The sequence below is a fragment of the Pavona decussata genome, unplaced genomic scaffold (genome assembly GCF_977016875.1).
Source record: "Pavona decussata unplaced genomic scaffold, jaPavDecu1.1 SCAFFOLD_154, whole genome shotgun sequence".
Taxonomy (NCBI): Eukaryota; Metazoa; Cnidaria; class Anthozoa; order Scleractinia; family Agariciidae; genus Pavona; species Pavona decussata.
In genome coordinates this window covers 1171433-1190088 of record NW_028145566.1, presented here as the reverse complement: position 1 = coordinate 1190088, position 18656 = coordinate 1171433, and the positions used below count along the sequence as shown (strand labels likewise).

Genomic DNA, 18656 nt, shown 5'->3' with positions numbered 1-18656 from the left:
AAAGAGGAATATAAGCTTTCGTCAGTTACCGCTTTTCAGTTCAACGAGAGACTATAGTGTTGCAACTGTCTCGGAAATTGAAGAAACTCGAATTCTCCATCCAGAAGTAAGTCCCAGTTAAATTTCTTTATTTTTCAGAGTGTTGTTTACAAGCCTAATGATTTATTTGTCGATGATATCTTAGAAGATATTCGTTAATTTCCCGCCAGAGTTTGCCGTATACCTTTTCAAAAACGAGACTCAAATTTTAAACCTGAATAAAGGAATTTTAGTATTTTAGCAATAACAGCTAACAGAAGTAAAGGACTCAAACAAAATAGATATCGAAAAAGCAACCAACGAATTAATAGAACTCTAAACCTCAACTTTGGGTGCGATTTTTTATGATGTTAGCGCGTTAAGATTCTGAATAAAATGCATCGGCAAACTAATGAAAAATTAACTAAGAAATTGTTTTACTTGCGAAAAACAAAGCTTTCATTCTCTGTTTCGTAATACACACCAGAGTAACAAATCTCCGACTGCATTCATTACAATTAATCTTTTGAGGGAAGCTGAATTCGTCTATTCTATTTTAAATCGTTCGTACCTATTGAGCAAAATTATTTGATATGAAAGACGAAAGCTTTCCTTATCTTTGGAAACGGTATAAAAGAATTTGTTGGTAAATTAAAAGGCAAAAAAACTTTCCTTGTAAAGCTTTAATATGCTATTTAAATGGGTTTGGTAATTGCGTTTGTTTGTAACAATAGAGCACAGGGAAAACGTATTGAGATTGAATTTATGTTAAAAAAGCTTTAGTATTACTTTTAATAAATGAATAGAACTTCAAACTCACCCGTCTTCAGTTCAAGAGGAGCCTATGGAAATCACAACTCCTTGATAACAGCTAAAGAGAATATAAAAAAAAATTCGAATCTTCATACAGAGGAAAGTCTCCGCTCGTGGATTATCTGAATAGTGAGACACTGCCTTGTCTCTTTAAAATGCGCTGTGAGTTAGTTGGCGATAAGTTTTCAGAAGGTGTTCATTTTCCGTTAGAATTGAAGCTATATGTCCAACCTCCTCACAAATTTCTGGATGTGAATAAATACATTCAATTATTTTAGCGAGAACAGCTAACAAATTGGAGATGAGGTAGCAAAGAAATTCCAGTAGAATGCAGAAAAATAAGCAGTGAATTAAGATTGCTGAGAAAGATTACTTCTGGAACGGAAAGCAAATTTTTCGGCCCGTCAGCTTTCTAATCCTCATACAAAAAAATCTGAAATAGCAGCAACACTGAAAACCACTAATTAATGAGGGAATAAAACTGACACTGTATATACTGTTAACTTTTTTCCCCGTTTGTTTATAATTTTCTTTTGTAATGTGTATTACAGTTACTGTTCCTTATTACATTACAATAAACTATTCTTGAAAAAAGAAAGGTTCTTCTCAGCACACACCAGATTCCTATTTTCCTAGTATAAATAAGCAAATGCAAATACATAGTATTTTGATTGCTAGTGGCTTCGACGGTTCCTATAGATTTGGTTGAAGTTAAATTTGAGTATTGTTTCCCCTGATAGTTTTTTTCTTTCTTTCTTCTGTCTATCTGTGTGATTTGTTTCTTGTTTTGGTTTTGCTTTTTTGGCATTGCAAGACTTAAATATAAAATAACATCTTAAATCAAATCATCAGTCTGAATAGATTTCAGACTTTTCTTAATTGCCAACGTGTTGTGGAGGCGTTTGATGAGTGACAGATCTTTGCACGATTTAATTACATTGCGTAATTGGCAATGGTATTATTACTTTAGATTGTGTTCTTTTGTAAAAATGAGGCGCCTGAAGGAACGCTGTTTAGATTGAAAATGTATTTTCAAATTGATGTTTATCAACGGGCACACAAGAATATAAGCTTTCGTCAGTTACCGCTTTTCAGTTGAACGAGAGACTACCGCGTGGCAACTGTCTCGGAAATTGAAGAAACTCGAATTCTCCATCCAGAAGTAAGTCCCAGTGGAATTTTGTTTATTTTTCAGAGTATTGTTTACAAGCCCAATGATTTATTTGGTGATAATGTCTTAGAGGGTATTCCCATTAATTTCCCGCCAGAGTTTGCCATACCTTTCCAAAAACGAGACTCAAATTTCTAAACCTAAATAAAGGAATTTTAGTATTTTAACAATAACAGCTAACAGAAGTAAAGGACTCAAACAAAATTAGATTTTGAGAAACAACTAACGAATTAATAGAACTCTAAACTTCAACTAGATGTTGAGGGTAGCGCGTTGATGTTCTGAAAGAAGATTCATCGGCCACTAGGGAATAATTTAACTAAGAAATGTTTTTACTTGCGTAAACCAAAGCTTCCATTCTCTGTTTCTTTATGCACACCAGAGTAACAAATTTTCGGCTGAATGCTTTGCAATTAACATTTTAGGAAAGCTGAATTCGTTTATTCAATTTTAAATCGTGTGTAGCTACTGAACAAAAGGATTCGATATAAAACGTAAGCTTTCATTGACTTTGGAAACGGTATAAAATAATTTTTTGGTGAAAAAGAAGGCATAAAACTGGGCTTGTAAAGCTTTAATATTTCCCTTTCTTTGTGTAATTAATGCTATTTAAACAGGTTCGGTAATTGCGTTTGTTTTTAATAATAAAAGGCGGGAGATTTAGAGTGAATTTCTATAATAGAAACTATGGCTGTTATTTGTCATAAATGGATAGAACATTTAGTTCTTGCGTCTTTAGTTCAAGAGGAGCCTACTGAAATCGCAGCTTTGACGGAAGCTTAAGAGGATATTAAAGAAGTCTACAAACTCTTTTCCCTGTCTACAAGGGCAATGCTTCATTTTGCAATAATGCTTCAGAAGATATTAATTAATTCCCCGTTAGAGTCTGTGCTAGCTTCCCAGCAACATCACAAATTTCTAAACCAAAAATGAAAGGCATTTGAATACTTTAGCGACAACAGCTAACAAACTGGAGATTATTTAGAAGCCGAAAAGCGCAAAGTAAATAAGATATGCCAAAAAAAAAAACAACGTCGATTTCGTATTGTTCTAAACTTCAAGTTTTGGCGCGATTTATTTTGATTATAGAGCGCGGAGATTGTGAGTGAAGATACACCAGAGTTGTCAAAAAATTATTCAAGGAAGTGTTTTACTTGCGGAAAATAAATTTTTCATTCTCTGAGCTTTTTTAATACACACACAAGAGTAACGTACTTTCGGCTGCTTTACAATTAATATTTTATGGAAGTTGAATTCGTTTATCCCCTTTTAAATCATGATTTGTGTATAGCTACAGAGCCAAATGATAAGTTGTGAAAAAAAAAAACAAGTTTTTCTTAAGTATGGAAACCTTAAAATTTGTCCGTCAAATGAAGGGCATAAAACTGGGGTTTTAAAGCTTCAATATTTCCGTTTCTTTGTGTAATCAATGCTATTCTAACAGGCTTGGTAATTACGTTTGTTTGTAACAATAGAGCGCAGGAGAGAACGTTTTGAGATTGAATTTCTGTTATAGAAACTGTGGCTATTATTTGTCATAAATAAATAGACCATTTAGTTTTCTCGTCTTCAGTTCAAGAGGAACCTACAGAAATCGCAACTCTGACGGAGGCTAAAGAGAACATTGAAGAAACCCAAATCCTTATACAGGAGCGAGTCCCAGCTCGTGGTTTGTCAGAATAGTGCGACACTGCTCTGTCTACATGTGCAATAATTTATTTTTCGATAAGGTCTCAAAAGGTGTTCATTTGCCATTAGAATTTTGTCCAAAAACCTCACAAATTTCTCAATGTGAATAAATGCATTAAGTATTTTAGCGACAAAAGCTAACGAATTGGAGATGAGGTGGCAAAGGAAATTAGAAAGCGGAAAAATAAGCAGTGAATTTAGATTGCTAAAAAAGTTTCAACTCGTGGCGTGATCAATAATGATACAGCGCTGAGACTGTTATTAAAAATGCACCAAAATGGCGAAGAATTTCATGGAAGAAAGGTCCCGCGTGTAGAAAAAAAAATTCTCTGTTTTTTAACTGTTTTGCAATTCTTTGTGGTAAGCTGAATTCGTTGAATTCGTTTATCTTCTTTTAACTCATTCTTTTACTTTTTAAATCGTGAAAATTCCCTCTTGGCTTGCAAAAAAGCGAGATTTGTAACAACCTGGAAGCTGTACGCGCATCATTTGCGTGCTTTTGACTTTCACAAGGGAATTAAAAATCAAACTGATTTGAAACTTTTTCAACTAATAAAAGGTTCTGAACCACAATATATATATATTATTTTGAAGAAATTACTCGTTGGAATAATTTATAAACCGTGCTGTATCCGAGTTGTTGAACAACAAAGTGCAATCGGGTGGTGTCATTTTTTGAGACCGTGATCTCGGCGGTTAGCAGTGTGGAATCGTCTAAGCCACCAGCAGGAATTGTTAAAACTTAAAGAGGAGTGGCTTATTTAATTGCGCCTGTGATGAACTCGAGCTGTTGCTATTAATTTCAATTCTTCTTTAAAAAGATGTTATGCTCACCAGCCGTAAGTTAGATATATCTTTTTTTTTATAATTTACCCCCGCTGATTTGCTGATTTACGTAAAACTTCAATGCGTTCTTAATTATTTTTTTTCTTTTGAAGACTGAAAAAACGTATAAATTTATAAAGGTTCTAACATTTGACGTACGACTTCCCAAACCTCCACGAAATTTCCCTAGAGATTCAAAATAACGCCAAACCACGGTGAAAATATGATGTAAAAAAATGTTCACGTACATTATTTAAAGAAACAGAAGTTTCATTCTCTGGGTTCTGGTTCAACTTTTAAACAACTAATTTGTGAGGAAAGCTAAATTCGTTGATCCTCTTTTAACTGATGATTCTAAATCATTACCAAACTTATTATGTCTGCATGAATGAAAGGATTTTTTCCCTTAGCTTTGGTAAACGCATGACAGATCTTCTTAGTAATAATATAAAGAATATAACAAAACGTTTGGAGTTGTAAAGCAGCCTATTCAATTCAATTTTAATCAAACTTCCCAATCTGGTCTCTTTCTTTATCAAGTCTATATCTGTACTCACTCTCAATTCCTCATCAGTCCCCGTTACAGTAAAGCCTAGATTGCAGCGCTTTTCAATTGAGTGTCGGTAGTAATTAACGTTTGCTTCACCACGTGTTGTGAATGGTTAGCAAAATTAAACTCGCACCACTTTCTTAGCCAATGAGAAGCAAAACCAGAACCAATCACGACCTGCTTGCACGCAATGCTTCGAGTTCTGATTGGTTGGTTGTTGTGTTTACGTCTTCTGTGATTGGCTAATGTGGTCACTTTAGATTTGGTGTTAGGAAACTCAAATGAAATCTGCCTACAGCCCGGGGAAAAAATCTCGTGAGAGTTTTCTGGAGTCAGAATTAATGTAGTGTACCTACTTCTCTGTTTCTACTGATTTGTTTATTCTTTTGGAAGGAGTCGACGAGTAAGCCTTAAAATTAGTATCTTTTTACTCTGGAAAGGGGGTACTACAAGTCAAGATATGGCTGTTTTACTTAATATTTTCTTTCTTACAAATGTTCTGTTTTACTTTTATAGATCTGAACGGGTTATAACGAAGTTCATCATGAAGGCTACCTATATTCTCATTGTAAGTGTCCTGATGGCGTTCATGCTTATTACGTCAGACGCAAGAAGGGCTAAGAAGTGTTCTAAGATGTGTACAAAATGTGAGTGAAACCAGCCAAACTAGAGCTTTCCACGAAATGTTTTCAAATTTGTTACCTTTTTTCTTCCTCTTTTTAATTCTTTCATATCGTCGATTGGTTCTCTTCCTCTGATTTTAGAAACATATTTTATTTAATTCCCATAATGAGTTAAATATTAAAACTAAGCAGATGTTGAAGTGTGGCGAATTGTGAGATGCACGCGCCTGTAAACCGAATGTTCAGAGTTCTGACTTTCCAGCTGGATCTATTCTGTGGTAGTCCCCTATTCAAATTCTCAGCCTCGCATTTGTAGCCAACTATGGTCAACCTCCCACCACCTGAATTTTTTTTTCAGGGTTGTGCACATTTTACAATGTTTTGTTCTGTGGTTCACAGTGTCTACAGTCATCACTTCATTTATTAAGACTTTTACATTTAAATGAAATGATTCTTTCTTCCTTTCTTACGTCTTAGTTATCAACAACAAAATTGATCCTCTGGAGGAAGGGATTCAGGGTAGGTTGAACTGTCATTTATTAAATCTCCCGTTGTGCTCTACTGGCCAAAAATCTCTTGCTATGATGATCTTTCTATTGCTAACAGTTATACGGCAACTCTCTTTTTAAGACAAGAAACTAGGTAGAGGAATGTTATTAGGCATTCTCGCCTCAATAGAAAATTTACTGGTTTCTGAAGTATCCAAACCCTCAGATCGTGGAAAGTTAGCGCTCTAGCTCGTTGAAAGATAGTATTTCCATTTCTAGAGATAATATTGGTCCAGGAACAAAATACGATGATTGGTGAAGCGGCCAATTGTTGCAAGAGCCCTATTAGATGAGTTTTAATGCGGAACTAAAATTCAATTACGGAAAGGATTTAAAACATCTCATTGATTTATGTTTTTGATATTTTTTTTTCTTTTAGCTCTAACCAAAGAATTGAAGAGTGACAACCGAGGTTGGTGGCTTTTGCAAATGAGGCTTATTCATCCCAAAGATTTTTTTCCACTTTAAACGAATCTAGAAAACCCCCCATTCTAAGATACAAGACAGAAAATTCGCACCCTTGCAATTCAGTCACGCTCAAATAAATTTCTACAGAAATCAAGTCTGTAAAATGCCATCAAGTCTCTGCTCATCGGCTATGTTTCACTAAAACGCCCTTAGATCTCTTGCTCTGATGCCTTCAGTCCTATTGCTAACAGTTATATAACATGGGCTTTTTTATCGAGCACTAAGTACAGAATTGTTATTTCGCCTTATCACCACGATACAAAAATTGACTGATTTCTCAAGTATTCAAACCCGCTGACCGTTGGGCATCAAAATTAGCATTCTAGCTTATTAAAAGATATTATTTCCAATTCCAGAGATCACATTTGTCTGGCTAGAAACTACAATGATTGGTGATACCTAAAACATCTCATCAATTTATGTTTTTTAAATGCCTTTCTTCTTTTAGATCAAACCGAAGAGTTGTGTAACTTTTCGCACAGCCTATACCTAAAATGTTTATTGTTAAGGTTTAATACTCCGTTCTAATCTCTCAGAGCTCCAGTCTGCCGTTGAAACTCTGAAGAAAACAGTGGCACAACAGCAGGATCAGTTTGCTGGTACGTTACTATTCTCACTGGTTGTGTCGCACAATGCGTAATTCGGGAAAAACGGGAAAACGGGCACTTAACTTGATTTCATTAACCGAATGTTAAAACTTTCAGTTAACGGTCAGTTAATGGGTAGTTTATTTTATGATAAGCTAAATGTGCATTGTCCCACCCGTTTGTGATACAAAAAAGCCGAAGAATTGAATGAACTGAAGAGTAATAACCAAGGTTGGCTACTTTTGCAATTGAGGATAATTCATCCCAAAGAAATCTTTTTTCATTTCAAACGAACATTGAACCCCACCCCACCCCCCCCCTCCCTTAATCTAAGATGCAAGACAAAATTTTCACACTTGCCATTCAGTCACGTTCAAATGCTTTACCACACAAATCAAGTTTGTAAAATTGATCCTCTTGAGGAAACGCTTCAGGGTAGGTTGAACTGTCTTTATTAATTAAATCTCCCCATTGTGCTCTGCTGGCCTAAAATCTCTTGCTATGATGATCTTCTTGTTGCTAACAGTTATACGGCTACGCTTTTTTTTATAAAGAAACTAAGTATAGAAATGTTATTAGGCCTTATCGCCTCAATACATATTCTACAGATTTCTGAAGTATCCAAACCCTCAGATCGTGGAACATTAGCGTTCTAGCTCGTTGAAAGACAGTATTTCCGTTTCTAGAGACAATATTGGTCCAGGAACAAAATACGATGATTGGTGAAGTGGCCAATTGTTGTAAAATCCCTATTACTTGAGTTTTAATGCGGAACTAAAACACATTTTTGTACAGTCTACACAATTATTGAAAGAAATAAAAACATCTCATTGATTTATGTTTTTGATATCCCTTTCTTCTTTTAGCTCAAACCAAAGAATTGAATGAACTGAAGAGTGAAAACCAAGGTTGGTTGCTTTTGTAATTAAGGTTTATTCATCCCATAGAAATCGTTTTTCATTCCAAAAGAACCTAGCCAGGAAACCTCCCATTCTAAGATACAAGGCACAAAATTTGCACCCTTACCTTTCAGTCACGCTCAAATGCGTTTGCACACAAGCCAAGTTTGTGAAGGTTGATCCTCTGGAGGGAAGGATTCAGGGTAGATTGAACTGTAATTAATTAATTCTTTCCGTTGTGCTCCTCTGGCCTAAAATCGTTTGCTATGATGATCTTCCTATCGCTAACAGTTGTACGGCAACGCCTTTTTTTAAATCAAGAAACTAAGTAGAGCAATGTTATTAGGCCTTGTCGCCTCAATACAAAATCTGTTGATTTCAGAAGTGTCCAAACCCTCAGATTGTGAAAAATTAGTGTTCTAGCTCTTTGAAAGATAGTATTTCCATTTAGAGAGACCATATTGGTCCAGGAACAAAATACGATGATTGGTGAAGTGGTCAATTGTTGCAAAAGCCCTATTATTACGTGAGTTTTAATGCATAGCTAAAACACATTTTGGAACAGTCTACACAATTACGGAAATGATTTAAAACATCTCATTGATTTATGTTTTTGATATCCGTTTCGTCTTTTAGCTCAAACCCAAGAATTGAATGAACTGAAGAGTGAAAACCAAGGTTGGTTGCTTTTACAATTCAGGTTTATTCATTCCCTAGAAAACCCCCATTCTAAAATACAAGACACAAATTTTGCCCCCTAGCCATTCAATCACGCTCAAATGTTTTTCCATACAAATCAAGTTTGTAAAATTGATCCTCTGGAGGTAACGCCTTAGGGTAGGTTGAACTGTCATTAATTCATTAATTAAATATCCCCGTTGTGCTCTACTGGCCTAAAATCTCTTGCTATTATCATCTTCCTGTTGCTAACAGTTATACGGCAACGTTTTTTTTTACCAAGAAATTAATTAAAAAATGTTATTAGGCCTTGTCGCCCCTGTACAAAAAATACTGATTTGTCAAGTATTCAAACCTTCAGACCGTTGGGCATGAAAGTTAGCATTCTAGCTTATTGAAAGATTATTTCCATTTTCAGAAATCACATTTGTCCTGCTACAAATGACAATAATTGTTGAGAACTGAAACATCACTTTAATTTGTTTTTGACATCCCTTGCTTCTTTTAGATCAAACCGAAGAGTTGTGTAACTTTTCTCACAGCCTATGCCAAAAATGTTTATTATTAAGGTTTAATACTCCTTTCTAATCTCGCAGGGCTCCAGTCTGCCGTTGAATCTCTGAATAAAACAGTGAAACAACTCCAGGATCAGTTTGCTGGTACGTTACTGTTCTCGCTGGTTAAGTCGCATAATCTGTAATTCGGGGAAAACGGGAAAACAGGCACTTAACTCGATTTCATTAACTGAATGTTTAAACTTTCAGTTAATGGTTAATTTATGGTTAGTTTATTTTATGACAAGCTTAATGTACATTGTCCCACCTGTTTGTGATACACTTAAAGCAAAACCGATTTAGCTTTTTGTTTTCGATTAAGGTTGCCGTTGAACATTGCGGTTGTTTACAACATTAAAAGACTGCATATTTTTTAGTATCCTGGGTTAATGATACCTCTAAACTTTGTGAGGGACGTTTTTAGATTACGTTTTCACAGTAAGATGTTTGCAGGGTAACGCTCGAAGCAATACTGTTTGCAAATTTATCTGCTGCGTTTATGATCAATACAATTCAATACAATACAGTACAATACAATACAGACAAAACAAAACACGTTCTTCACCGGAGTATGTCATTCCGTGGAGGTATAAACTGTGATCTCAGAGAAAGTAAAACATCACGCATTGAGACCGTGGGTTTCAGGTTTCGTCTACGGGCAATCTAACTAAACGTAACCTATAACTTTCTTTTTTAATTTTTTTATTCAAAAATAGAATGCTAACGATACATTATTAACAAAATAGAAAGCTTACATCGGTTAGTGCACTACACATATTACAACGCTACGCACGTAAAATTTAAATTCACAAGGTATTTACATATTTGTTTGTAGTTACATAATTTCAGATATGTGATGCGCACGTGATCTTCCTTGCAACAGATAATATTTTTTTACTAACAGCTTTTGAAATTGTAATGTGAGAGGAAAAGGTTGAAGCCTTCTATTCTATGACATTGGCCATGCGTCCTACGCGTCCAAATGTAGAATCTCGCGACTAAAAATAGAAAATAATGATTTTTGTCTTGCAAAAACTGGGGCTTAAAACCGATAACCAATGGAAGTGATAAATCACGAGTCTCAACCTTATTTCTCATCCATTTCAACTCGGTTTCAGGGCACAGTTTATTTTCGCTACCTCCTTTTGCACCATTTCATTCGGTTTTTTACGGTTTAAGCAGAGGCCAGATATTTCGCTAAACATATCCAGTACCTTTAGAGAGGTATCAAAAGATCTTTTGTGACCGTCTGGAATAAAACTGGTATCATCAGCATACTGATTGATTTTTATTTCACGTCCGTTCACTGTTATTCCCTTGATCTCGCTATTTTTCTATGCTAGAAATTCCATACAGAGAATGAATAAATAAGGTGAAAGAGGGCAGCCTTGTCTTACCCCTCTTTTAAGTTAGAAGAAGCCACTGATCCAGCCATTGCGTAAAATACAACTTTTTGTGCCGTTATAAAACAGTTTAATCCAGTTGTTAATGGTTAACGACCATTCCAGTGTGTCAAAAGCCTTTTCAAAATCAAGGAGTAGCAGTTATCCTGTTATATTTTAGGTGGCTATATAATTAATTGTAGCATCACTAAGTCTAATGTTTTCCCCAGTAAATCTACCTGTAAGAATGCCAGTTTGATTATTATTAATAAGCTTAGGGAGAACTTGTTTTAGTCGGTTGGCGATAGCCTTCGCAGCTATTTTATAATCGCAGTTTACCAAATAATTGGACGCCAATTCTAACAAAATAAGGTTCAGTGCCTTTTTTCGGGATTAGTTTGACAATGCCTATTTTTTGAGACACGGACAGCTGCCCACAAAGATAAGCATAGTTGACATAGTTCCGAAGGTGTACAGAGATATCGTTCCGTAAAATTCGGCCGGCAAGACATCAGAGCCTGGCATTTTAGTACATTCCATTTCTTTTAATGCCTTCAGGCATTCCTCGTTAGTCAAGGGGTCTTCACAAATACCTTGCTCGTGTTGGTTTAATTTCTTGTGTATTGGGTTTTCAAAAAAGAGGTGATCATACTCATCACCACACGTGCCTATTTTAGAACGGTAGAGATTCCTATAGAAAGCTTCGCATTGATGTAATATTTCCTTGTCTGTAGTCACAAAACTTTCATCCGCTTGCTTTAGTTGGGAGATGGTTTCTTGCCTATGGTGCCTTTTTTCTAAATTTAAAAAATACTTTGTGTTTTTTTTTTTTTTTACCTTCATTGAACCATCTACATTTAGCCTATAACTAAATGTAACCTAAAGTCGTGACGTAATGCAAACATGATCATTATTTCGGATTTTTAAATATTTGAGCAAAGCGCCACCAAACCTTACGAGTTTTTAGAAATTTATGTGGAAATAATTTGCTGTGGTTGGAGAGTGTCAATTGATTTTGAATTTACCATTTCATTATATTTAGAAAGGCAGGTTGTTTTAAAAATTTTGTCTCGTTCATCAAAATCGACTTTCTAACGTTTATTTTCATGGTCTTAGATCATTTGAGTGTTTTAACTACTGTTTGATCATGTGGGGGTTCTATCTTTGTTAATTTCTAGTCAATTAAGGTGGCCGGACACAGTTTTTTAGTATACAGGTCTTAGTAAACATGTACTTCTAGCTGCCCTTCTAGGTGCCCAAAATTAGCATGATGCAAGATTAACCGAGAAGGAATGTATTCGTATATTCGTTGCCATAGCAACGCGCCAAGCTATTGACGGTACTCAAATAATGGGTTTCCTTAATTTTTTAGAAAACGTGCTCATTAGAATTTTTTTCATTTAATAATTTTTTATCTATTGTTCATTTATTTTGCACTTTAATGTTTTGCCAAAATACCCTCTGTCAGATTTGGGTTTTTGTTTGTAGGCGAGTTACACTTTTAGAGAACTACTCTTTTGTCAAATTTCGGTTCCTTAGAAAACAGTTCCTTTCCACTAAGACAACGAGTCACAGAGTTTTGGTCAAATGCGCCTGTGTGACTTTTTATTAGGATTTCATAGTAAAGATGAAAAGCATGCAAGAAGGCTTAGGTATTCGTTAACTCGCTTTCTTTGATCGGTGAAAAAATAAGAGGTTCAGAAACAAGAAACTGAGTTATTTTAACGACAAAACTTTTGAGCCATTGATATTAAGTTGAGGGATCAACTTATCGACGTCTTATTTACCTACCACAGCCGTAGCGCGCGCTTAATAGTGTCATGCACCGAGCTCGTGAAGAGCGCGCAAACTGTGTTCAAGCACCCTAAATGGACTTTTGATAGAAGAAAGTCGAGAAACAACAACAAACTCAACGCACATGTAACGCCGAGTACTTGGATCTAACCCTTCCCACATTGGTGGGAGGCGAGTGCTGTCAACACTGCGCCATGCCTGATTCCAATCGATAGCGGACAATGCGCACATTAATGATGAAAATATGCTATCAAAAAGAATTTAGCTTTGCTTATTAAAACCTGCCGGCCTGAGGATTATAATATCGCAGCACTTGTTTTATTATCTTCTTGGTTTGTTTGTTCATGTAAAATTTGTTCTCTTTGAAGGCTGGAAATGTAGTATTTTAAACGTTACCTTGCAGAAAATGTACCATGTCATTCAAGTCCATGCTTAAACGGAGGAACCTGCTCTAATAAGCCAGGGGGAGGCTACAGCTGCCAGTGCAAGAGCCCATTCGCTGGTGAGACATGTGAAGGTAAGGGCAATTTGATTACTGTTGTTTTATGATTTGGGAATATTTTTCAGCTAAAAAAGAAGGATTGTTATTGTTACCTGTTATGACCTAAGGCTGTTGCCATTACGTAATGGTTGGATAGGAAAAGATAGAGATATTATTTTGTAATTTTGTAGTAGACGATTTCTCGTAATGACATTATTCTCGATCTCTCGCTGTAACAATATCTGGTAGCTACCAAAACCTTTAGGCCTTTAAATAAAGCTATTATAAACTATTTTTAAGGCGTATAATTAATATTGATTAACAGTTTAGCCCCGAGATTTTCGACCGTCTTTTTTGAAGGGCATGGACGAAAGAGTCTGTTATCAGTCAACAATAAATGATTATAAACAGTCAATCAACAACTGGCCAAAGTAAGACTAAACATGTAGGCAATTTGCAGTAGTGGTTGACTTTTACCTCTGCGATTAATGATGCAATTAATTGCTGTATAAGACAGGCCCAAAGGCCATTTAAGCATGATTCTCTGGTCGTTCGTCGCATAAGTTTGAGCCCTGTTTGTAACGTCCGATGTACACCACGCAGACTTTCAACGAATTCAGTGATCGAATACCAATATTTGATCAACTTTCGGCGTATTTCATCACCGTCTTCTTCGACGCCTTATCTTATTATAGGAAATTAACAATGTACGTTGACAACGCGACGCGAATTTTTCAAAAGTTAGGTTTACCTGCATTAATATAAACGCGAATTTTTCGATAAGCATCTTACCTTATTTACTGAGATTTTCATAATTCTGCAAGCTCGCACTTTACATTTCTGAATGCCAAACTGCGTTTTGTCCTACGTCAATAAAACCTTCCAAGCCAAGTGTACGGATGTTTCTAGGTTTTTTTTTTTTTTTCAAGCCGAAAATGAGCCGATATGTCTGGTTTTCATTGAAGAGAGGAGCTAGCGTGATGGGGCAGGTGAAATCTATAAAATACAAACGGTCTCCAATGATTCAAGGCGGATTAGAAATACCAGTAGAAGTAACCGTGCATTGGGAGGACGAACAGGTTTTGGAAATTTTAAAGAGGAAAACAGAAGAAGTGAGCTATTCTCTCGGGGAGACAGAGGAGTATCAAGATCAATCAAAAGACATTTTGAACTCGATTTTAATCGAAGACGTCCTGTCAGATACTGACTCTGAAGAGCCAATAGAGGAGTCATGGCCTAATAAGGTTTTGTAATGAAATAAAGATGCTTTAAAATAACAATGTAAAATAACGTGTATTGAATTTACATCGACATTAATTAAGATACATCAAATTAAGGCGAATTTTGTAAAATCGCGTTAATAAAGTGCATTGTTAATTTCCTATAATAAGGTAATAACTGAACAAGTACATACTCAAGGCAACAAATACAAAAGCAACAATTAAGATAGCGATACCTTTAGTTACGTTTCTTTTGCCGTGCTGAAATCCTGGATCGGTTTGTTAGGGGTGTTGCTGGGGCGGGGATGGGGGAGGGGATGATTAGGTTCTTTCTGTCTTTGGCATTAAAATGCAATATATTCTAGTATGAAACCCAAAATATGTTGCGTTGCAGGAAACCGTTTGTCGTCATACTATGTCATTGGTATTTTATAGGGTGGTGGGAAAAAAAGGGGGGGGGGGGGGGCGAGGTTATGACAGCACGTCAATGGTAGGTTAATCGACTGGTGATAACTAATCGCTGTAGTAAGTATGTTGCTCGTGAATGGTGGATGGGGCTAGTAACAGGATATGGTGTTTTGTTTATACAGAAGTCACTAAAGGGAGGAGCAGAAACAGCTCCTATTGACTAATGAATGCATTCTGAAATGTGAAAGAGTTCTCTGTTTCCAACCTGATGCGCGACACTTAGGGGCTGGTAAATGTTAGTATTTATGGACACAAGGAGGAGTAGGGTGGGGATGCGCGTAGGAAGATATTGGTATAAAACCAGCCAGGATGATGTTGCGGCCCATAGGCGTCACGTAAAACCATAATTTCCAATAATTCAATTGAATTTTTTAGCCTTTTTTATTTTTAAATTTAGTAAGAACTTTAAATTAGTTATTATTTAATTTAGACATCATAAACTTTCACCCCCAAGAAAGTAATTTAAAACCCACAGATGAATGACCACCCGAAGCCACAGTCACCAACACTTACGGTAGAACAAAAAAAGTAGAACAAGAAAAAGTGGGTGCTTCAATTTTCTCTTAGAATTCCACTCACTCAGGAAACAAAAGAAAGGCAATATTTTCAAAGGAGTGCGTTGTTTCATTGCTGTTTATTGGCCATTTATACCGGAAATGCGATATTTGTGGTCATCTTCGTAAAAAAAAATGGAAACGGGAAAAAGAACGTACCTAAGGGTATCACTATCTTAATTGTTGCTGTTGTTGCTGCCTTCAGTTTGTAGTTGTTCAGTAATCAAGAATTTTTGCATATTCACCCTCCTCCAGCCCCCTAAAATGTCCATGATATTGCATTGCGCGACGAACAAACGGCTTGCCCGCAATGAAAGACAGATTTTAAGCGCGAACATGTTTTAGCCATTCTAGCAGTGATCAATTTTTATATTTCCGTGCTTTATAAACGGAACAATACTTCACAAATGACTAAGCCTTCGAAAAAGATGCATCGTGATAAAAAGCGCCGAATGTTGATCAAATATTGGTATTCGACCACTGGATACGTTGACAGTTTGCGCGGTGTGCATCCGAGGTTTCAAACAGATCTCAAACTTAAGCGACGAATGGCCAGAGAATCGTGCTTAAATGGCCTTTGGACCTGTCTTTTACAGCATATTGTAAGGTTAGAACATTTCTAAATGTTTTTCTATGTGCTTATTTTAACCTAATAATTTGTCTGACCCGCAACTTCAAAGTTTATCGCGGAAGGTCAAGTAGTTGCATTTTTTACGGACTTTGAAAAGCTTTCGCATTGCTCTAAATCATTTTCTCAAAGAATTTTTTTTACAGGAATCTATAGACCATCGTTCTAACATTCAAGCACTTCTTGATCTGAACTGGATGAAACTATCAACCAGAAGACAAATGCAACGGTGTTATTTTAATGCATAATTTTATTAATGACAGTGAAAGAAACACTATGATTACTCGAGGCTTAGACTGTCACAGCCATAACACCCGCTCCAAGGAAACTATTAGATCTATTAGATCAAATACGAACTGAGGACTACTCAGATCCTTTAATAGTGTATTGACAGACCGGAATTCCCTTCCAGAAGACATGAGATGTTAACCTTTTGATGCTTTTAGAATTTCATTAGTTAAAAATTTTAAGTCTGAATTAGGTTTTTCTTAGTGTGACATTTCCTAGTTTCATCCATTTTTAATATTTTAATATTTTTAATATTGTTAATATTTTGTCATTTCTTTATTTTTTTTTATTTTTTTATGCAGTCCCCTATTGAAAACCACATTATGTGAAATAGGGCATCTGTAAAAAGAACTTTTCTTATCTTTTCTTATCTTAACCACCAGAAGCTTAATCTATTTGTAGGTTTCGCACATACTGAAAATTAATTTTATTTACGAAGTACTTTTACTGCAATGAATTTAATGCCTTCGAAATTAAATGATTTCGTATACGCAGAACATCACAATATCTCCCAAAAACATTTCAACAGATATTTAGAGATTGTAGAAAAATATTTGGGTGTTTTAAAGGCAGTAATCTGATTTTTTTTTTTTTTTTTTTTTTTTTTTTTTTTTTTTTTTTTTTTTTTTTTTTTAACACGGGAGGCTCTAACCCGTGTAATAATATAGCGGCTCAAATGATGATTTTAACAGGTTTTTGTTATTTGCATTTTTCCTTTGAAATAAATAGGGTATTTCACCGAAAAAAAAAAATACACAGTGATTTTGTTCATATCCTAGCCAATCGATCATTAAAATATGAAAGGAATCGAATTTTCCACCGTTGCTGCGATATGTTTGCTTTTTACGGACAGGCGCTCTTAAGTTTCATTGTCATATTTCAATTGCCGGTTTTAATTGTCGATTTTTGTCACGTCATTTAAAAAAATGGAAACCATTCCATGAATGAAGTCAAGAAATTAACGTGTTATAGATGATAAGTAAATAAGTAATCTTTCTAAACGTCAGACCTGTGTGGTATTCCGTAATCGAGTTATTTGACAAAATGCTTCACACAAATTTATAGAGCTTAGTATGGAGACGCCATGTTGGCACCAACATGGCAGCCGGAAATAGGAAAAAACACCAGGAGTTCACTTTGGCCAGAACAATGGTTTGTTTTCCCTTGTGAATTTTCGGATGTTGAAATAAATATTTCTCTTCAAACTTAAATTGTTTAGAATGCTTGCTGAAAATCACCCGAAGAGTCATTTTTAAGATACGAACAGCTCCGTCATGGCCGTCCTCTTGATGTCACGCGCACGATGGAAACTGGAAAAAGCTATGTTTTTAAAAGGAAGTACGACATCGAGCTAAGAAATTGTGAAAAGACATATTTTTAGGTAATCTTTCCTTGAATGAAGGTAAAAATTTTGTACGCCTACCGGTTTGAATTTTAGAATTTGGTGACGTCACGTGAAAACCAAGAATATCCTCGTAGTTATTAACCTCCAGGTCCCAGAAGTTGAAAATTGTCCGGTCTAGATAGTGTTACAATACAAAAGGATAGCCACTAAACACTGGCTTCTTAAGCTACTAAATCTGGTTTAAGACGTGTATCACACTACTTCTTCGTCGAACTAGATTACTCGGCCTTTACCGCCGTACTCCAGACCATAGGCATAGTAATTCCCTTCACTAACAACCTCGCAGTCGGTACGAATACTTTTATCACATGACGTAATAAAATCTTGCATTACAAAATACCAGTCAACATAGCCTATCCCCAGCAGTTATACCTCTATATAATAGCGGACAATACACACATTACTGATAAAAATATACTATCACAAATAATTACGCTTTCCTTACTCAAACCTGGGAGGATCATAATATTGTTGCACTCGATTTCCTCTTTTGTTGGTTTGTTTGCTCATAGGGAATTTGTTCTCTTTGAAGATTGAAAATTTCACATTTTTAACATTACCTTGCAGAAATTTCATCATGCGATTCAAGTCCGTGCTTGAATGAGGGAAGCTGCACTGATAAACCAGGAGGAGGCTACAGTTGCCAATGCAAGAGCGGATACGGTGGTGAAACATGTCAAGGTTTGCACGGGAATATTTCATAATGCTTGGAAGCTAGCTAGAGTTTCCCCTATATTGATATTGGTAAAAAATACGGGGAAAATCACCCCATAAAAATTGATTCATTTTTTACTTGAAAACGTTCTTACAGATTTGTTTTTCTAATTTCGCCTACAAGTTGTCTAGTTTTGAATAGTTTAAAACCCTAAAGTCTCGTCATAAAGTGTCTCACAAGATTTCGAGATAATCGACAATGTTTAAAATGAGAGGCTAGACGTTTGCGTTGCTATAAGTTGCTTGGAAACCGATGATAAAATTAACTTCGATCATATGTTGCAATGATGATGTAGTAT

General features: G+C 35.7%; 1 protein-coding gene, 2 long non-coding RNA genes and 1 pseudogene across 4 annotated transcripts in view; 2 read left to right on the top strand and 2 right to left on the bottom strand.

The window, feature by feature from the left end:
* Nucleotides 1-18656, bottom strand: part of LOC146466087 (uncharacterized) — a 277353-nt gene that overhangs the window by 139771 nt on the left and 118926 nt on the right. The gene's annotated exons all lie outside the window — the stretch shown is intronic.
* LOC146466091 (uncharacterized) overlaps nt 1-18656 on the bottom strand; it is a 65343-nt gene that overhangs the window by 10893 nt on the left and 35794 nt on the right. The window lies entirely within an intron of this gene.
* Nucleotides 1-18656, top strand: part of LOC146466095 (uncharacterized) — a 150696-nt pseudogene that overhangs the window by 119289 nt on the left and 12751 nt on the right. The gene's annotated exons all lie outside the window — the stretch shown is intronic.
* Nucleotides 1941-9924, top strand: LOC146466096 (uncharacterized). The gene is made up of 7 exons (XM_085127870.1): nt 1941-1993; nt 5583-5713; nt 6167-6208; nt 7242-7304; nt 8159-8200; nt 8828-8869; nt 9466-9924. Exons 2-7 carry the CDS (start codon nt 5611-5613, stop codon nt 9567-9569), a joined length of 396 nt encoding a protein of 131 aa, XP_084983996.1. The 5' UTR covers nt 1941-1993; nt 5583-5610; the 3' UTR covers nt 9570-9924.